Raw genomic sequence first — 17,759 nt, forward strand, 5'->3', positions numbered from 1 at the left:
AGCATATACTTCGGAGTGGAATGGCTAGATAATATGATAATTCTATGTGAAATTTTTTGAGGAATTGCCAAGCTGTTTTCTGAGTAACTGCATGCCTTACATTCCCACCAAGAAATGGGGAGGGTTCTAATTTTCTCCACACCCTCACTGACACTTATTGTTTGTTTCAGTGAGTGTGAAGTGGTAGCATATTGTGTGTGTGTGTGCTTTTTTTTAGATTTTATTTATTTATTAGAGAGAGAGGGACAGAGATAGCGACAGAGATAGTTAGAGAGAGCATGAGTGGGGAGAAGAGGGAGAAGCAGGTTCTCTGCTGAGCAGGGAGCTGGACTCAGAGCTTGATCCCAGGACTCCAGGATCATGACCTAAGCGGAAGGCAGATGCTTAACCGACTGAACCACCCAGGCGCCCCACATTGTGGTTTTGATTTTCATTTTCGTAACAACTTGTCATGTTGGGCATCTTTCCATGTACTTATTGGTCACTGGTCATCTTCTTTGGAGAAATGTTTATTCAGATTCATTCCCTATTTTTAAATTGAGTTGTCTTTTTATTGTTGGATTTTAAGAGTTTTTTATGTAGACACTTACCAGATATATAAATTGCAAATATTTTCTCCTATTCTGTGGATTGTCTTCTAACTTTCTCGATAATGCACAAAAGTTTCAAATTTTGATGAAATCCAATTTATCTATTTATTCTTTGATTGCTTGAAATTTTGGTGTCATATCGAGGGAAGTGTTACCTAATCCAAGGTCATGGAGATTTATACCTATGTTTTCTTCTAAGAGTTTATACTTTTAACTCTTATATTTTGGATTTCAACCCACTGTGAGTCAGTTTATATACATGGCCTGAAGTAGGGGTTTAAAACCATTCTTTTGCATGTGGCTACCCAATGGTCATAGTATCATTTTTTGACAAAACTATTTCTCCTCATTAAATTGTCTTGACAATCTCATTGAAAATCAATTGATCATGGATGGGATTATTTCTGGACTCTCAATCCTATTCCATTGATATATGTGTCTGTCCTTGTACCAGTACCAGACTGTTTGATTATTACTACTGTGAATCTGTAGTAAATTTTGAAATTGGGAAATGTGGGTCCTCTGACTTTGTTCTTTTTCAAGTTGTTTTGGTTATTCTTTTTTTTTAAATTTAATTTAATTTTATTATGTTATGTTACTCACCATACAGTGTAGTGATCCACAATTCATTGGCACTGGGTGTTTTGGTTATTCTGTCTTTTGCACTTCCATATGAATTTTAGGATCAGCTCGCCCATTTCTGTAAAAAAGGCAGTTGAAATTTTGATAGGGTTTGTGTTGTATCTATAGGTCAATTTTGTGGGAGGAAGGTATTGGCATCTTCACAATATCAAGTTTTCCAATCCATGAACATGGGATGTCTTTCCATTTATTTAGGTCTTCTTTAGTTTCTTTCAACAATGTTGTATAGTTTGCAACGTATAAGTCTTATCCTTTGTTGGTTAAATTTATTCCTAAGTATTGTATTCTTTATGATGCTAGTGTAAATGGAATTGTTTTATTAATTTCATATTCATATTACTTATTGCTGGTAAGTTTTGTATATTGATTTTTTTATTCTGCAAACTTGCTGAACTCATTTACTAGCTATAATGGTTTTTCTTGGGGTTTAGGGTTTTCTGTATATAAGAGTATGTGGTATGCATATAGAGATAGTTTTACTTCTTCTTTTCTAATCTGGATACATTTTATTTCCTTTTATTGCTAATTGTCCTTGCTAGAACCTCCACTGCTATGTTGAAAAGAAGTGGCAAGACTGGACATATATGTCTTGTTCCTGACCTTAGAGAGAAAACTCTGTCTTTTACCATTAAGTATGATATTAGCTCTGGGTTTTTATCTGGCTGAGGAAGAACCCTTCTATTCCTAGTTTGTTGAGAGTTGGGTTTTTGGTTTGTTTTTTTAAATCATGAAAGTGTGTTGGACTTTGTCAAGTGCATTCTCAGCATTCGTATGATGAATTAAATTGATTTTGGATGTTAAACCAACTTTATATCCTGGGATAAATCTCATTTGGTCATGATATGGAGTACTTTATATTGGCTGCTAGATTCAGTTTTGTTGAGAATGTTTGCATCTGTATTCATAAGCGATATTCATCTGCAGTTTTCTTGTGATATATTTTTCTGATTCAGGGTAATGCTGACCTTATTGAGTGAGTTGGGAAGTGTTCCCTCCTGGTAGATTTTTTAGAGTTTGTGAAAGATTGGTGTTAATGCTACTTAAACATTTCGTAGAATTCACCAATAAAACTATTTGGTCCTGGGCTCATCTTTGTAGGAAGATTTTTTCAAAGTAATCTCGAGACCCAACGTGGGGCTCAACCTCACAACCCCAAGATCAAGAGTCGCATGCTCCATCGAACTTACTAGCCAGGTGCCCTGGAAGATTTTGATTATGAATCCAGTCTCCTCTTGTTGGCCTATTTGGATCTTACATTTCTTGTTAATTCAGTTTTGGTAGTTTGTATCTTTCTAGGTATTTGTCCATTTCAGCTAGGTTGTTTGATTTGCTGTAATTTAGTTTTTTATAATTGTTCTCAGCATTCCCTTACAGTCCATTAAGTTTCTCTAACGTCCCTTCTTTCATTCCTGATTTTAGTTATTTGTGTGTTCTCTTTTTTTCTTGGTTAGTCTAGCTAAAGTTTTGTTAGTTTTGTTGATCTTCTCAAAGACTCACTTTTGGTTTTTTTGCTTTTCTTTATTTTTTTTTTCTAAACTCTGTTTCACTTATTTCTGCTCTAATCTTTATTGTTTCCTCCCCTATGTGTGCTTTGAGTTTAGTTTACTCTTCTGTTTCTGGTTTCTTAAGGTGGAAGGTTAAGTTATTAATTTGAGATTTTTAAAAAATATATAACTATAAAGCTATTTTGTACTATACAACTATTTGACTATTACACAACTATTTTTTAAAAGTAGGCTCCATGCCGAAAGTGGGGCTTGAACTCATGACCCCAAGATCAAGAGTCACATGCTCTACTGACAGAGCCAGCCTGGCACCCCTATTATACAACTATAAATAACTATAGTTAAGGGCGCCTGGGTGGCTCAGATGGTTGAGCATCTGCCTTCGGCTCGGGTCGTGATCTCAGGGTCCTGGGATCGAGTCCCGCATCGGGCTTCCTGCTCCTTGGGAGCCTGCTTCTCCCTCTGCCTCTCTCTCTCTCTCTCTGTCTCTCATGAATGAATAAATAAAATCTTTAAAAAAAAAATAACTATAGTTAAAACTATGCAACTATTTACAAATATAAATTTTCCTCGAACACTGCTTGAGCTACATCTCATAAATTTTGGTGTGTTGTGTTTTCATTTCAAGGTCTTTTCCAAATTCCCTTGTTTTCTTCTTTGACTCAGCAGTTCTTTAGGAGTGTGTTGTTTAATTTCCACATATTTATAAATTTCCTAAATTTCCTTTTATTATTGATTAGTGATTTTATTCCACTGTGATCTGAGAATATGCTTTCCATGATCTCAATCCTTTTAAGTTTCATGAGGCTCTTTTTATGGCCTGGCATATGGTCTACCCTGGAGAATGTTCCATGTACACTTGAGGATGTATGTTCTACTATTGATGGGTGGAGTATCCTATAGATGTCTTTTAGGTGTAGTTTATGCCTTCTATATCCTTGCTTAGCTTTTGTGTAATTTAGTCTACCCATTAAGAAAGTTGAGTTTTGGGGCATCTGGGTGGCTCAGTCAGTTAAACGTATGCCTTCGGCTCAGGTTATGATCTCAGGGTCCTGGGATCAAATCCCACATTGGGCTCCCTGCTTAGCAGGGAGTCTGCTTCTCCCTCTCCCTTTGCCCCTCTGCCCCTCCCCCGCTCGTGCTCTCTCTCTCTCTCTCTCTCTCTCAAATAAATAGGTAAAAATCTTAAAAAAAAAAAAGTGGAGTATTAGCATGTCTATTATTGCTAAATTATCTATTTTTCTTTCATTCTATCAATTTTTGTTCCAAGTATTTTGAGTTTATTATTAGGTGCGTATATGTTTATACTTGTTATTTATTTTTGATGGATTGATGCTTTTATCCCTATAAAAGTTCCTTTATTGCTCTTGTAACAATTTTTGTTTTAAAGTCTATTTTGTCTGAAGTTAGGATAGATAGCCACTCCAGTTCTTTTTTAGCTGCTGTTGACATGGTATATCTTTTCCATACTTTTACTTTCAAACTATTTGTGTTTTTGGGACGCCTGGGTGGCTCAGTCGGTTAAGCGTCTGCCTTCAGCTCAGGTCATGATCCCAGGGTCCTGGGATCGAATCCCGCATCGGGCTCCCCACTCCATGGGGAGCCTGCTTCTTCCTCTGCCTCTCTCTCTATCTCTCATGAATAAATAAATAAAATCTTTAAAAAAACAAAACAAAAAACTATTTGTGTTTTTGTCTAAAGTGAATCTCTTATAGAAATCATATAGGTAGATCATGTTTTTAAAAAAAATTCCATTTGCTAATTTGACTTTTAATTGGAGAGTGTAATCCATTTACATTTAATGTAATTATTTTACATTTACCATTTACTATCTTTTATATATATCTTATGGTTTTTTTTGTTTCTCAACTCCTACACTATTATTGCCTTCTTTTGTATTAAATTATTTCATTATGTTGTTGTTTTTAAATCAGATGGGAAAAATAGGTTGATAAATAAAAAGTACATTTATATTGTCTTTTATTTTTATCTATATAGTTACCTTTACTATGTCAAGGTTAAATATACTTTGCTGCTTTTTATTTCTTCATGTGGATTCAAATTATTGCCTAGTGTCTTTTAATTTCATCCTGAAGGACTCGTTTTAGTATTTCTTTTCAACTGCAGAATTTCTATTTGGTCCCATTTAATAATTTCTATCTCTTTATCAATATTCTCCATTTGGTGAGATATCATTCTCATACTTTCCTTTAGTTTTTTAGACATGGTTTCCTTTAGTTCTTTGAACATAATTAAAATAGCTGATCTAAAGTCTAGTTAAGTCTAATATTTGGGCTTCCTCAGGGACAGTTTCTGTTGATTGCTCTTTTTTTCTGTGGAAGGGTCACACTTTCTCATTTCTTTGTATGTCTTATAATTTTTTGCTGAGAACTGGACATTTCAAATAATATGTGGCGATTCTGAGATCAGATTCTCCCCCACTCCTCAGTTTGTTGTTGCTACTTGTTTGTTTAGTGACTTCTTTTTTAAATTTTTTTTTAAAGTTTAATTTCTATTTTATGTTTTTAAAGATTTTATTTATTAGAGAGAGTGAGTGAGAGAGATCACAGAGGGAGAGGAAGAAGCAGACTTGCTGCTGAGTGGAGAGCCCGATGTGGGGCTTGATCCCAGGACCCTGAGATCATGACTTGAGCCAAAGGAGACACTTACCTGACTAAGCCACCCCGGTGCCCGTTTAGTGACTTTTCTGATCCAATTCTATGAAGTCTGTATCTCTGTCATTTGTGACCACTGAAGTCTCTGCTTGGTTAGTTTAGTGGCCAGCTAATGGCTGGACAAAGATTTCCCTCAATGCCTGAAACCAATAAGTCTTTCGATCTTTGCTGAGGGCACGAAGCGTATGTTGGGGCCCACCTTCAGCATTCAACTGGTCAGTTTACAACTCTGCCTTAGCCTTCACTCCTGCTTACACAAGCCTGAAGGTCAGTCAGAAGTGAGAGCTTAGGACCTTCTTAGTTCTTCCCTGAGCATGCAAGCAGTCCTGGGCTTTTGCATGGCCTTCTAGAGTCCCAGGAATATGTTGGTCCTTTTCAAAGCCCCTAAGGACATCCCATTCCTCAGTTTTTCCTTTTAAGCTTTTTGATTAGTCTATTGTTGCTCTCACTGTTATCCATTGCCCATGGCAATGACAGCTATGATACCATAGGCAACTACCATAGTAGGATATTTGAAAAATACCCCCTAAGAGAGGCTTTTAGCATTGGGTATGTGTGAGTGAGGTCACAAAAAGACAAGACTTTCAAATGGAGTCTTCCAGAGAATGAAGTTTTGAAGGAGCTCCAGCTCTGTCTGCTTCTTAATTACTGGGAATGTGGGATGTTATTTTTCAAGGCAGCCATGGAATTATGGTATAGGGGTCATGGGTTAGGATTAGTTAAAACACCACAAAGCTCACTGTTCTTACCAAAATTCTTGACCAAATGCCCCTGGGTTACTGCAAAACTGTGGTTAATTGACAGAGTTCCAAAAAATTTTTGCTAGTTTTTTCATTGTTTTTATGGAGGGACAAAATTTCAAAAGTTCTTACTCTGCCATTTATACTGATATCATTCTTATTATGTTTTTACAACTTTGTCCTCTGGAGCCAGAGTGCTGGCTGGGGACACCTGCATGGCTCTGACACCCACTTCTGCAAGACAGGTTGCAGAACTGGGGGGCTGGGGCACAAGGCTGTACAGAGATTTGGGATTTGGGCTCAAACAGACTCTAATTTCCTTTCTCAATTTCTAGCCCCTGGTACTTCCTTTTATAGTAAATATTTGTTGAATTGATTAGGGCTCGGTAACCTTGGACTTGAACTTCATTTACAAATTATGATGCACAAAACACTTGTGGCTATAGCCTCTGTCTCTGGTTTACCTGCAATTGCAGAAACCCTAAATAAATGTTCCCTTCTTAAATGATATTGTGGCTCTTGGTGGGTTCTGGGTTCCAGAGTTCAGAATTTCCCCATGGGCTGAGTGGGGCTGGTAGGAGGGGCCCAGGCCCTGGGGCATTGACTTCAAGATGCTATAACAAAACTTTCTAGTTAGCTTTCTTAAGCATTCAGCTATCCATCAGAGAGTAGGAGGTGATCTTTGTCCTTGTTGGCTCCTCCAACCCCAGCCTCTCTATGCCCTTTTGCCCCTACAGCCACCTTTAAAAAAATATTTGTTGAATTGATCAGTGCTTGGTACTTTTGGAATCGAGCTGCATTTATAAGTTATATTGCACCCAATGCTTGTGGTCATCTGGCTGTGTTTTGGAGCTGACCCCCAGGATGGTTAATGAGTTTGGATTTGCTGGATGAGGTATGCTTTTTGGTATGTGGGCCCGGCATCTGAGTGCCAATGGATCCTCTCCAAAGTTTCCCTCCACCCCAGTGTAGGAGGACCCCGCTGTTCAGAATGATAGCTACTGTTTTTTTCTTTTGAAAGGCAGAGGAAGATACTGCTCATACTTTCTGACTTTACTAGAAGGGTTTTTCAGGGAAATGGAATCAGTGTGAAAAATCTCTGTGAGTGCTCTGGATCCTTATTTTACGCTGACCAGAGCATCCGTTCCGCCAGCCGTGGCCACAGCTCAGACGCTGACCTTGGGTGTTTGCACTTGGATCACAATAACCCTGCTGATCTCTTTAGGTAAAAATGCATGGAAATCATGCCTTCCTGGCGGTCTTCTATCAAACTCTGCTGCTTCTGCTTTTCCCGACAAGTTGGGGGATAACTTGTTCTCTGAGCTTTGACAGCATGGACCTCTTTTGGGTGCTTGGCAATTTGTTGGTCGGATCCAGGGGACCAAGGCTGCCCTGGTCTGGGTTTCCCGGTGGCATTTGCAGCGCAGGCTCTCAGGGAAGGGAACAAGGCAGAAGGTGGGCATGTGTGTGGGACTTCCTCACCAGCTTCTTAACTGTTTTCTAGGATTCCTAAGCCAGATCAGTCCCATACTGCCCTCCTCAGCCACGAGTCCATCATCAGCATGTCAGGGGGCTTAGGGTTCCCTCTCAGGCTCCTCTGAGCCTGGGACCTCCGGGCATCCTGGCCTGCCACTATGGACCTCACCTCAGTGCTGTTTGGGACCTTCCCAGCGAGTCACCTCCCCAGCCTGGACCCAGCCCCACCAGCCTCTCATTTCACTGTGCTGCCCCCGCCGCGCGAACAATATCCTTTCTATTTGGAGTTGACTCCGCTGCCCTTTGGAGATCGCAGTGTGTAACGTGAGCTCCTGTCCAGAGGGAGTGGGGGGAGAGGCGCCCCCTGCATGCTGGCCTGTCCCGTCGCCGGCGCGGGGCTTGGCCGGAGGTGGCTGCCGGGCGCCCTGCCGCTCTCGCCACCGCCTCTGACGCCCGAGGCCGGGGTGGTCGCGGGTCCGTTGGAGCAGGGCCGCCCCGCAACCGGAGGAGGAGGCCTGCACCATGGCAGCCCGGCTGGGAGCCCTCGCCGCGTCGGGGCTCTACCGGCGGCGCCAGCACCGGCAGAGCCCACCGCCCGCCGCGCCGGGGTAGGTGGCCAGGGCCGGGCGGGGTCGGCGGGGACAATGGCCGGAAAGCTGCGGCTGCTGGCCTTTCCTCGGACACCCGGCTTGGCCCTTCTGACGGCAGGAGCCCGTCCGCCCAGGGCGTGGGGATAGCGCCTGGGTTGGCGATAAGATTGGGGGTAGGGTGCGATTCGTCTGGTGGGCTTGATGTCACCTGGGATCAACATTCTTGGGCAGGACGCTGAGAATGGGGTGTTAGAGTTAGGTCGTCCCATGGAACTCCCATTACTGCGTTCAGACTGGGATCGTTTCATTGCCACTTTAGAGATGAGCAAACTGAGTGGTGGAGGGACCTGCTGGACATCACCCATCCTCACCCATCCAAAAATGACTACGCTGTGATTTGAAGCCAGTTTGGACTGACTCTAAAATCTGAACTGCTTTATCTCATGGAGAATTACCAGTGTAGACAATTGATGAAAGCCTCCTTTGGGGCAGGAAGGGGAGCCTGTGGGCTCAGGGTGCAGCTCAGGGCATCTGAGGAGATGAGTTAACCTGGGGTGGGGAGGGTCCGGGAGGGCATGGAGATGGTGGTGGAGCCACTACTGTGGGTGTCAGGGGCTGGGGGCTGGGCCCCAGGGGCCCTCAGGGTGGAAACTTCTAGTAGAAAGTTGGGGAGAGTGATGAGGGCTGTGAACTTAGGGTCATTGGCATGGAAATGACGGGTGCAGCCCCAGAGGAGGAGGTGGGGGAGGAACAGCGGGAGAGGACCTGAGGCTGGGGGAGGGGGGGAGTCAGGGAAGAGACAGGGAGTAGCAGTGACAGAGGCGAGGGGGGACGTGGAAGACCCAGGGAAGAAAGGAAGTCCAGGGGGCTAATGCTACGTGGGGAAAATCCAGCCTGCTCTGAGCTCACTGTGTCCCCATGGTCAGAACAGCCTACTGGAGAGGTAATTAGGACTGAGCTACCAGAGACATCTGGGGCAAAGGACAGAGCAAGGAGCAGAGCATTGGTGGGGGGCGGGGGTGGGGGCGGAGCGGGGAACACAGGCTGCTGAGCCGCCCCTGTTGCACACCCGGGATGGCAGTCCCCTTATGCACCAGGACGGGGACCGGACAAGCCCATTGCTCAGGTGGGGAGCCTGAGGCTCAGGGCGCCAAGAAACTCACGTGAGCATGGCAGTGCTGGAAGGGGATCCCTCACGGGTAGGCCTCTGGATGTCCTTGGACACTCGTGGAGTAAGGGTGTGGTATGGCTCCCAGGGCAGTGAGAGGCCAGAGGCCATGCTGGAGAAAGATTTCACGGTATAGACAAGGCCAAGATGCAAGGAGGGCACGTGGGCGTGGTCATGAAAATCAGGCTTCAGGAAAGTCCCCTGCATGCAGGCACATGTGTTTATGTGCTACTTGTCTTTATTTTTCTGTGAACTGCTGGCCTGTGCCCTCCCTCAGCCCTCTGTTATCCGCGGGACGGTTTTAAAGCGCACCTGCTTCCAAGTCAGTGAAGCTGCCCAAGCAAAGAGGTACGGCTGGGGCTTCGGGAGAAGCCATGTCCCACAGCTCCAAACAGACTGGGAAGATGTTTCTGATGGTGTCAGTGCCTTGTGTGCAGCAGCCCGAGGCAGCATGTAATTTTCCAGTGTTCCCGAGGCTGAGGGTGGGCCTGGCTTGGTGTCAATTCTTGTTTCCTGCGTGCAGCCGGGTACCCTCATGAGGGGGTGGAAGGGAGGGGGCCCCGGCGGTGCCAGGGGTGGCTTCCACTCGAGCTTCAGAGGTCGTGCTGCGGTGGGATCCCTCTTTTCTCGCTGCAGTTGGAACAGTGCCCGGCCACAGACCAGGTTCTCAGTAAAGATGTGTCAGATGAAGGCGTGGGGGGTGCGGGGTGGGGGGGACTGCGACCAGCTGCCAGTTATGGGGCTGTTATGGGCCGTGCTCGCAGGTGTCACCTCACTGAATCCTCCCAGTTGGCCCCTGAGGTAGCTGTTGCTAGTCCATTTTACAGATGAGGAGGCCCAGCTTCAGGGAGTGCCCTGAGGCAGAGCACACGGCCGCACCTGAGCCAGGTGGGCAGCCTGGTCTGCCCAGCCGTGCAGCTCCCGCGTTGGACTGATCACTGCTCAGGCGGTGTGGCCTCGGTAACACTGCCTCATTCTTAAGTGTGAACGGACCCCTGTAGTGGCCCCTGCCTGTTGCCAGGCCCTCCCCCTCTCTCTCTAGGCTCAGATGGGTGTGAGGCTGGGGTGGGGCAGGGTCTAGGGTTGTTCTTCTTTCTTTTTTTTAAAGATCTTATTTATTTATTTGAGAAAGAAAGAGAGAGCACGAGCAGGGGGAGAGGCAGAAGGAGAAGCAGGCTTCCCCGCGGAGCAGGGGGCCCGATGCGGGACTCGATCCCAGGACCCCAGGATCATGACCTGAGCCGAAGGCAGACACTTAACCAACTGAGCCACACAGGCGCCCCAGGGTCTAGGGTTGTTAAAAAAAAAACCCAAACAAACAACGGAGAGTCTTGAATGGCTGTGCCTGTGTAAAGCCACCATGAGCTGAGGGGACAGGAGAGAACATGGTCCATCCTGTGTGACCCTTAGCAGCTTCCTGATCCTCTCTGTACTTCAGTTTCCTTATCTGGAACCAGCAACCTCTCCTCACAAGCAGTGGGATCCGAGAGGGCTCCCCCCACCCCACCCCAGTCATTGTAAAGTTCGGTGACATCTTATCAGCCAGTGACATCTTGCACCAGCTCACAAACTGGCTTGTATTGCGCTTTCAGGATTGAGAGTGTTTTGGGGTGCTGGGAAGGGCTGGAGAAGAGGCACGAGACGGCATGCTCTTGTACACCCTCTGGTCACCGGCCATGCCCTCGGCAGCGTGAGTGTCGTCCGGCTGGGGCAGGATGGTGGGGTCTCCTTGGGGGAATAACTAGGCTGACTTTGTGCTCCCCATTCTTGGCTGGAATGTGTGAAGGAGGATGTGGAATGTCCATGTCTCCCACCCTTTGCCCTCTGGCAGGGAGCGTGGGCAAGCTGCAGGCCTTCCCCAGCACTGGGCTGGGGAGGAGGTGCTCTGGAAGGCTCCCAGGGTTGCAGGGAAACCAGGTCTCTACCCAGTGCTTAGCCTGCCTGGCGCTGGGCTCAAGGCACTGCACGCTGTGAGCTCTTCACCCCGGCTCCGTGAGGCGGTGATTGGTACCTGGGCGCACCTCTCTGCAGATGAGGCCCAGAGAAGCTGCTACCCTTCTCCAGGTCCCCCAGCTGATGGCGGGCGCTATCAGGATTCAACATGGAGGCGTGAGCCCGGAGCCCCCTCTTGTGTCATCGCCTCCTGCTGGAGATGGCTGGCATTTCTCTGACGGCGACATGGTTTAGTTGTTAGGCACATTTGCCTGTCTGTCCATCAGTCTGTCTTAGGCCAGTGTGTTGGAGTGTTGTCTGTGGGCCCGAGCAGGGTGGTGTGGGGATACAGTCCCAGGAGTGCCTTGAGGGTGCTGCTGCCCCCCAGGACTTGGGCTGGAGCGGCCAGTGTGTGGTCCCCTCCACACCCCACCTTCCTCTGCCAGGGTTTGTGCAAGGCATGTAGGGGACAGATGGCAAAATCCTCAGTCCGAGGTGCCCAGGGACCCAGCCCGGGAGCTAGACACAGACCAGTTAAAGACCAGCTGCTCTGCTTAGGGGACCAGGTGAAGATGAACAGGAAGGTAGGGAGTGGCCAGCTGCTGTGGGGGTGGTATCTTTTAGGGCCCTGGCCAGGAACGCAGTCACCGTGAGATGGAATCACAGGGGAGAGTTGAACAGAGGGTCTACTTACAAGGGCGGAACAGTTGGAGGCTGGTCAAGTGTCTGGGCTAGCGGCGAGCGAGTGACAGTGGCTGTGGGGGTGGGCCACCTAGGCAGTGTGGCTTTGGCAGAGAAGGCAGCCTTCGGCAGCTAGTGGAGGTGGGAGTTGCATCAGCCCCACGGGGGGCCAGAGGGCAAGGGGCCTTGGGAAGCACAGGGGCTCTGCTGGCACTCACTTGTTAGGACCCAGGGCTCTGGGTTTAAGCCGCAATCCAAAAGCCTGGGGGCTGGACTTGAATCCTTGTTTTGGCTTCATTTTCTGGTTCCTTTGAGTGGGGAATTCCAGATCCAGAGTCACAGGATTTCCTGTTGATTTCTCACTTCTCCAAGACCAGCAAGGTCTTGTGCACAGCCAGGAGTTGGAACTTCCTTCCACCACCTTGGGTGTGTGTTGTGGGAGGACAAGGCCGCTAGACTCACAGGGCTCTCCAGTGGGAAAGCATGCCTGTGTTGACGGGTGAGCCCAGCCCTCCGTGGCGGCTTAGGCAGTAGCTCGTCACCCGCGTCTGACCCACCTTGTGGAGGGTGTTGGGAGGGCGCAGGGTGTGTGTTGGGCGGGGGTGGCTGCTTCGTGCAGACCCTCCCTTGCATCTTGGGCTCTGCCTGACTCTTCCTGCCACCTTCCTACTTCCTTGCACCGGTGGCCAGTACATGGACAGAGTTTTGGTCCCCAAAACACACCCGAGGGCAGGCTGAGACATGCAGCAGTGCCTGGCAAGGCTTCCGAAGAGCCCTCTGGCCCTGCCCCTCCCTGCCACATGGTTTCCCAGTCTGGACAGCGATGGCGTCCTGCCTGGGGCCCCCAGCCCAGCTTCAGCCAGTGTGTGCGCCAGCAGCGCTGTTAGACCCACTGTCCCTAGCCCACACCCGGACCCCGGGACGGCAGAGCCCTCTCCCACCTCCTGCGCTCATCCTGCTTAGGACGGACACCTGAGCACCCCAGCCAGAGCTTCGCTCACTCGAGAACTCCTCTCAATGCTGGGCAGCCAGGGAGGGATGGGATTCATACCCCAGCAGGCAGGACAGGCTGGAAAGACATTCTCAGGAGCAGGCAGCTTGTGTCCAGTCACTCTACGCGCCTACCTGACGTTGCCAGCTGGTTGCATCTCTCCTTGCTGAGCCTGACTGTCCTGCTTTGCCCAGATATCCAGGCAGCCACCACCCATTTGTCGGGGGTGACACTTGAGACTCTTTGCTACCCGTATAACAAAAGGCATTGGGCATCAGCGTGTTGGAAGGTCATAGAGGCTGCCAGTCCAACGACACAGCTCTTCTGGGCCACGCCTCGGGGCCCCTCAGCATGCGTCTGGCGCAGTGTGGGCATTTCCCCTTGTGGTTCAGTTTGGACTCTACTCCTCCCAAAAGGAAGCCTGCCACTTACCCCAGGGACGGCGTTGCCCACCCTGGATGAGGAGGTTTGTTCCCAGCCTGCTCCTATCCCAAAGAGTCACACTCTCACCTTCTCCATGGTAGGGTGGTTATATGTTTCTTTGGGGGCAGGTGATTTGCAACTAACTCCTAGTGCAGAGGAAAGAGCCATTGCAGTCCGACCAATCTGGGTTCAAATCTGGACTCTGTCATCTACTGTGTGAGCTTGGGCAAGTTGCCTAACCTCTCTGAGCCTTAGTTCTCTCATCTGGAGGGGAGGGTTGCCTCAGGGATTAAACCAGTGGATTACAGAGCTACTGATTTGTGCCTGGGTGAATTCTATACCTGAGAGACTCTGGTTCCCTGAGACGAGGCGATAGGAGGCACGAGAGGGAGCTGAGGTGGCCACAGACACCCCAACACATGGGCCAGCATGATGAAGACTGAGCAGCCTGGGAACCAAGCAGAGACGATGCAGTAGCATCGTCCTTCGTGGGGGCTTACTGTGGGCCAGGCATGAGCTGAGTGCTGACACGTGTCCCTCATCTAACGGGCCTCTCACCCATCTTATGGTCTTTCCATGGCTGGGAGTCTAGACCCAGAGAGTGAGGTACAGCCCAGGCCACCATGAGAGTGCCGGTCTTGAGCCCTCGCTGCTCTGACCGGTGTGTGCCTGGCTATGGCCCAGCCGCGTCTGATGCTCCATGGAAGTGCCTGGGGGCTGCAGGGCATGGCAGAAAGATGGGGGCTTTAGAGTCTGGAGGGGTGCTGTTTTCTAATCCAGGCTTTGCCTCCACGCACTGTGGCCCTCGGGAAGGACACTAACTCTCTGCAGGCCTTGGCTTGTCCATCTGTAAAATGGGGATGCTGTGTTGGCCTAGTAGGGTTGTCGTCTGGGAATACATACTGTAGCCCCTGGTGTGCGCTGGCACTTAGGATGCCCGTGGCGCACAGAAGCTTCGGCGGATTTGCAGGGTAGCTGTGCAGGCTGAGCCAAGCTGGTGCCAGGCAGCTTGGCCCCGACTGCGTGTTGCTGAGTCCCCACAGCGCCAAGACTGTCATCAGGGCGAGAACAGAGATTTTCCTTACGCTGGAGAACATTTTAACTTTTTAAGGAGGGAGGCGTGCCCCTCGAGTGCAGCCCTCCAGGCTTGCTTGACTTTGCCCCTCCGCAGTCCTGACCTTCTCGTTCCTTCTCCCCGCAGCAACATGTCCAGCGCCTTGGCCAACGCGGTATGCCAGCGCTGCCAGGCGCGCTTTGCCCCTGCCGAGCGGATCGTCAACAGCAACGGAGAGCTGTACCACGAGCACTGCTTCGTGTGTGCCCAGTGCTTCCGGCCCTTCCCCGAGGGGCTCTTCTACGAGGTGAGGACCCAGGACCCCCGGCCGGACTGCCGTATTGGAGCCCGAATCCCCCACCAGCTCAGAGCCTGCGTTCTAAGAGCCTGTGGGCTGTGCCCAGCCATGGTCCTGACTGATGACTGATGGGCAGTCGTGCCAGGTCTTAGGCTTGCTGCACTTTGGGGGCACATCCTCACGTATGAGGTGTGAACAGGGCCCCCCTGGTGGCTGTGGGTGCTGAAGGAGAGTCACCATTCATCCAGCCTCCTCTGGGTAGACTCTGGGAGGCCACGGGATGCAAACACCCTGCCCTGGTGGGACATACCCTCCTTTGGGATCAGACAGTGAACAGAATAAATATATAGTATATCAGATGGTGCTCAGTGCTCTGGGTATAGAGGCTCTTGGGGTGAGGAGGGTGGGTGGTCAGGGAAGGTGATGTTTGAGCAGACCTGAAGGAGGTGAGGGAGCCATGCACACATCTGCAGGAAGAGCACTCAGTAGAGAGAACAGTCAAGTGCAAAGGCCCTGAGGTCAGAGCATGCAGGGAATTTGAGGTGCAGCAGGAGGCAGTCTGTCTGACATCTGAAAAGGACCGTTCTCCTTGCTGTGCTGGGGAGAGACTAATGTGGGCAGGCACAGAAGCTGGAGAACAGGTGGGGCCAGAAGCTGGATTACTGAAAAAATCCAGATCAAGTGAAGTGGTCTAGATCGGGCCATAGTGGCTCATAAGAGCAGATTGTTTAAATTTTTAAAAAACTTGCCAGCTCGTGGGTAAACATAACTCTTAGTAAAAATTAAGTTATATAAATGTACAGGGAGATAAAATTTTATTGAAAACAAGGGTAACACATACTCAAAACTCACCACTTCCTAATTATTTTATTATGTTTTCCTATCATCTATGCCTTCGAAGTTATTTGTCTATTATACCTGGGTGGTGGAAACCGTACCCTGATGGCTGCCGCACATAGCTGAACTCCATGCTGCTGTCCTGTTGGGAGCTTGACATTGTCCGTGGCAGGAATAGTCACACCTTAGAAACTGTTAAATGCTACAGATCGGACCCCGCCTTCCAAAGGGCTGGTTGGTCGTCATTTACCAGCGCACCAGTGGGGGGTGCAGTGGAAGTGGTGACCGGGGCTCAGAGGCTGGAGAGACTTGGAAGGTACAGCTGATGGGATCGACAGATGGGTGGCCGTGCGGTGTGTGAGCTCCTCCTAGCCGTCTGGGGGAAATGCTGGAGCACTGTAGAGGCACGGGGAGGGGAGGCCGAGCTCTGTTTGCAGTGGCCATGTGCCTAGAACAAAGCCTGGAGCATAGTAGGTGCTCAGGAAATAGTCGTTGCTGAATTAATTTCACGCCCTGCCACCTCTACGGGCCACTGGGTAGGGCTGTATTCAGTTGTAGCCCAATAAGACGCTCATTTCAGAGAAGAGGGCAAACCGACCTTTTTGATAAGAAAAAATTGTCAAGGGAGAAGAAAGCAGGGACAGGGTTTGGCCACACTTGGGGCTAGTGCAAGGGCCATCATGCCCAGGTACATGGGGACGATGGCTGGTGCCCGGAGTGGCTCCTGCTGGCTGCAGGGCTTGGGGTTCTCCCTCAGGGCCCCATGTTTTTCCTGTGTCCCTCTTTCTGTCTTCCCTCTCCGGGTCTCTGGTGGCCTCTGGGGGAAATGCCTTCTCACACAGAGAAGACACACAGGAAATAGGGCCAAGTGACATTTATAAATCAGACTTGATCCCAGCCCTCGGCTCGCTCCCAGCACCAGCAGGGACAAGATCTTGTGCAAATAGCCTCGGCTTTTGGAAGGCTGGCCTTGCCCAGTTCCCAGCTTCTCGGAGACCCCTCACTTTGCACACCTGCCTGTGGAAAGGGCCAATTCCGGCTGATTCCCTCCCATCTCCAGGCCTTGCCCCTGCTGCTCTGGGATGCCTTCCTCTCAGCACCTCCACCCCTGCGGTCTTCTAGCTCCTTACCACCTCCTCCAGAAGCCTTCTCTGGAAGGAGGGTTAGGTGCTGCACCCCGCTTCCTGCTGGTAGCAGTTGCTTAAATTGGGGTGCTTCTCTAGCCTCCCCGAGGGTGGGTCCTGATCCATCAAAGACCAGCCAGCTGGGGGCAATAATGGGCGTTTGCTTGAATTTTCTCTGCTGGCCCATTTGCAGTTCGAAGGCCGGAAGTACTGCGAACACGACTTCCAAATGCTGTTTGCTCCGTGTTGCGGATCCTGCGGTAAGGGCTGGATGCAGCACACTCCTCTGCACGCCTGGGGGGTTGGGCAGGTGGGTGGGAGCACAGGTGCTCTTCCCTGACCCCCTCTCTGAGCACCAGCTCTCTGCAGGCATCACCTCCCCAAGCTCTGGGAGGGGAGCCCCGGGACCAGGCTGAGCTCAGGCGAGTGCCAGTGAGTGCAGGGCTTTGGAGGGGGCTGGGAGGGGGCTGGGAGGGGAGCGCACGCCTGCCTTAGTGAGCAGGGACCAATGTCTTCCAGGTGAGTTCATCATCGGCCGCGTCATCAAGGCTATGAACAACAACTGGCACCCGGGGTGCTTCCGCTGTGAGCTGTGTGACGTGGAGCTGGCTGACCTGGGCTTCGTGAAGAACGCAGGCAGGTGAGGTGGGCCGGGGCTGGGTGGGAGGAGGGCCCTCACCCGGGCACTGCCTAGTGAGCACCGGGCCCTGTGGCCTGTGCCCACTGGCAAGGCCGCTAAGAGACCCCTGGTTTACAGGTGAGGGCTGGGGCCGGAGAGAGTAGGGCCTGCCCCGGGCCTGGGGATGCTCCCAGGAGCAGGCTGACAGTAGGCAGCGAGGATGAAGGTGGCCGGAGCAGGGACCATCAGATGCAGTGGATGGACAAAGAGCTTTGGGTCATCACTACTGCCTGGCCACCCCTCGCCGCTGAGCCCAACCACCTACCTCCTTCCATGTACCCCTGGCTAAATGCTGCTGGAGAGAGATCACTCAGCCAGGGGGGCCCAAATTGACTCTGACACGCAGGGCACCCG

General features: G+C 49.9%; 1 protein-coding gene across 7 annotated transcripts in view; it reads left to right on the forward strand.

The window, feature by feature from the left end:
* LIMS2 (LIM zinc finger domain containing 2) overlaps positions 1 to 17,759 on the forward strand; it is a 42,913-nt gene that overhangs the window by 9,275 nt on the left and 15,879 nt on the right. For 2 of the 7 annotated variants that reach the window (XM_045869083.3, XM_045869079.3), the window contains exons 2-4: positions 14,615 to 14,774; positions 16,920 to 16,986; positions 17,246 to 17,366. In XM_045869083.3, coding sequence (XP_045725039.1) covers positions 14,619 to 14,774; positions 16,920 to 16,986; positions 17,246 to 17,366 — 344 coding nt within the window. In that variant the 5' untranslated portion in view covers positions 14,615 to 14,618. Of the gene's footprint in view, positions 1 to 7,141; positions 7,378 to 7,925; positions 8,237 to 9,639; positions 9,735 to 14,614; positions 14,775 to 15,666; positions 15,919 to 16,919; positions 16,987 to 17,018; positions 17,159 to 17,245; positions 17,367 to 17,759 lie in introns of those variants that run through there. The other 5 variants (XM_045869082.3, XM_045869078.3, XM_045869077.3 and 2 more) reach the window with 5 other exon arrangements.

The sequence above is a fragment of the Mirounga angustirostris genome, unplaced genomic scaffold, assembly GCF_029215605.1.
Source record: "Mirounga angustirostris isolate CCGP_5_RB_7025 unplaced genomic scaffold, mMirAng1.0.hap1 SCAF_3, whole genome shotgun sequence".
NCBI lineage: Eukaryota > Metazoa > Chordata > Mammalia > Carnivora > Phocidae > Mirounga > Mirounga angustirostris.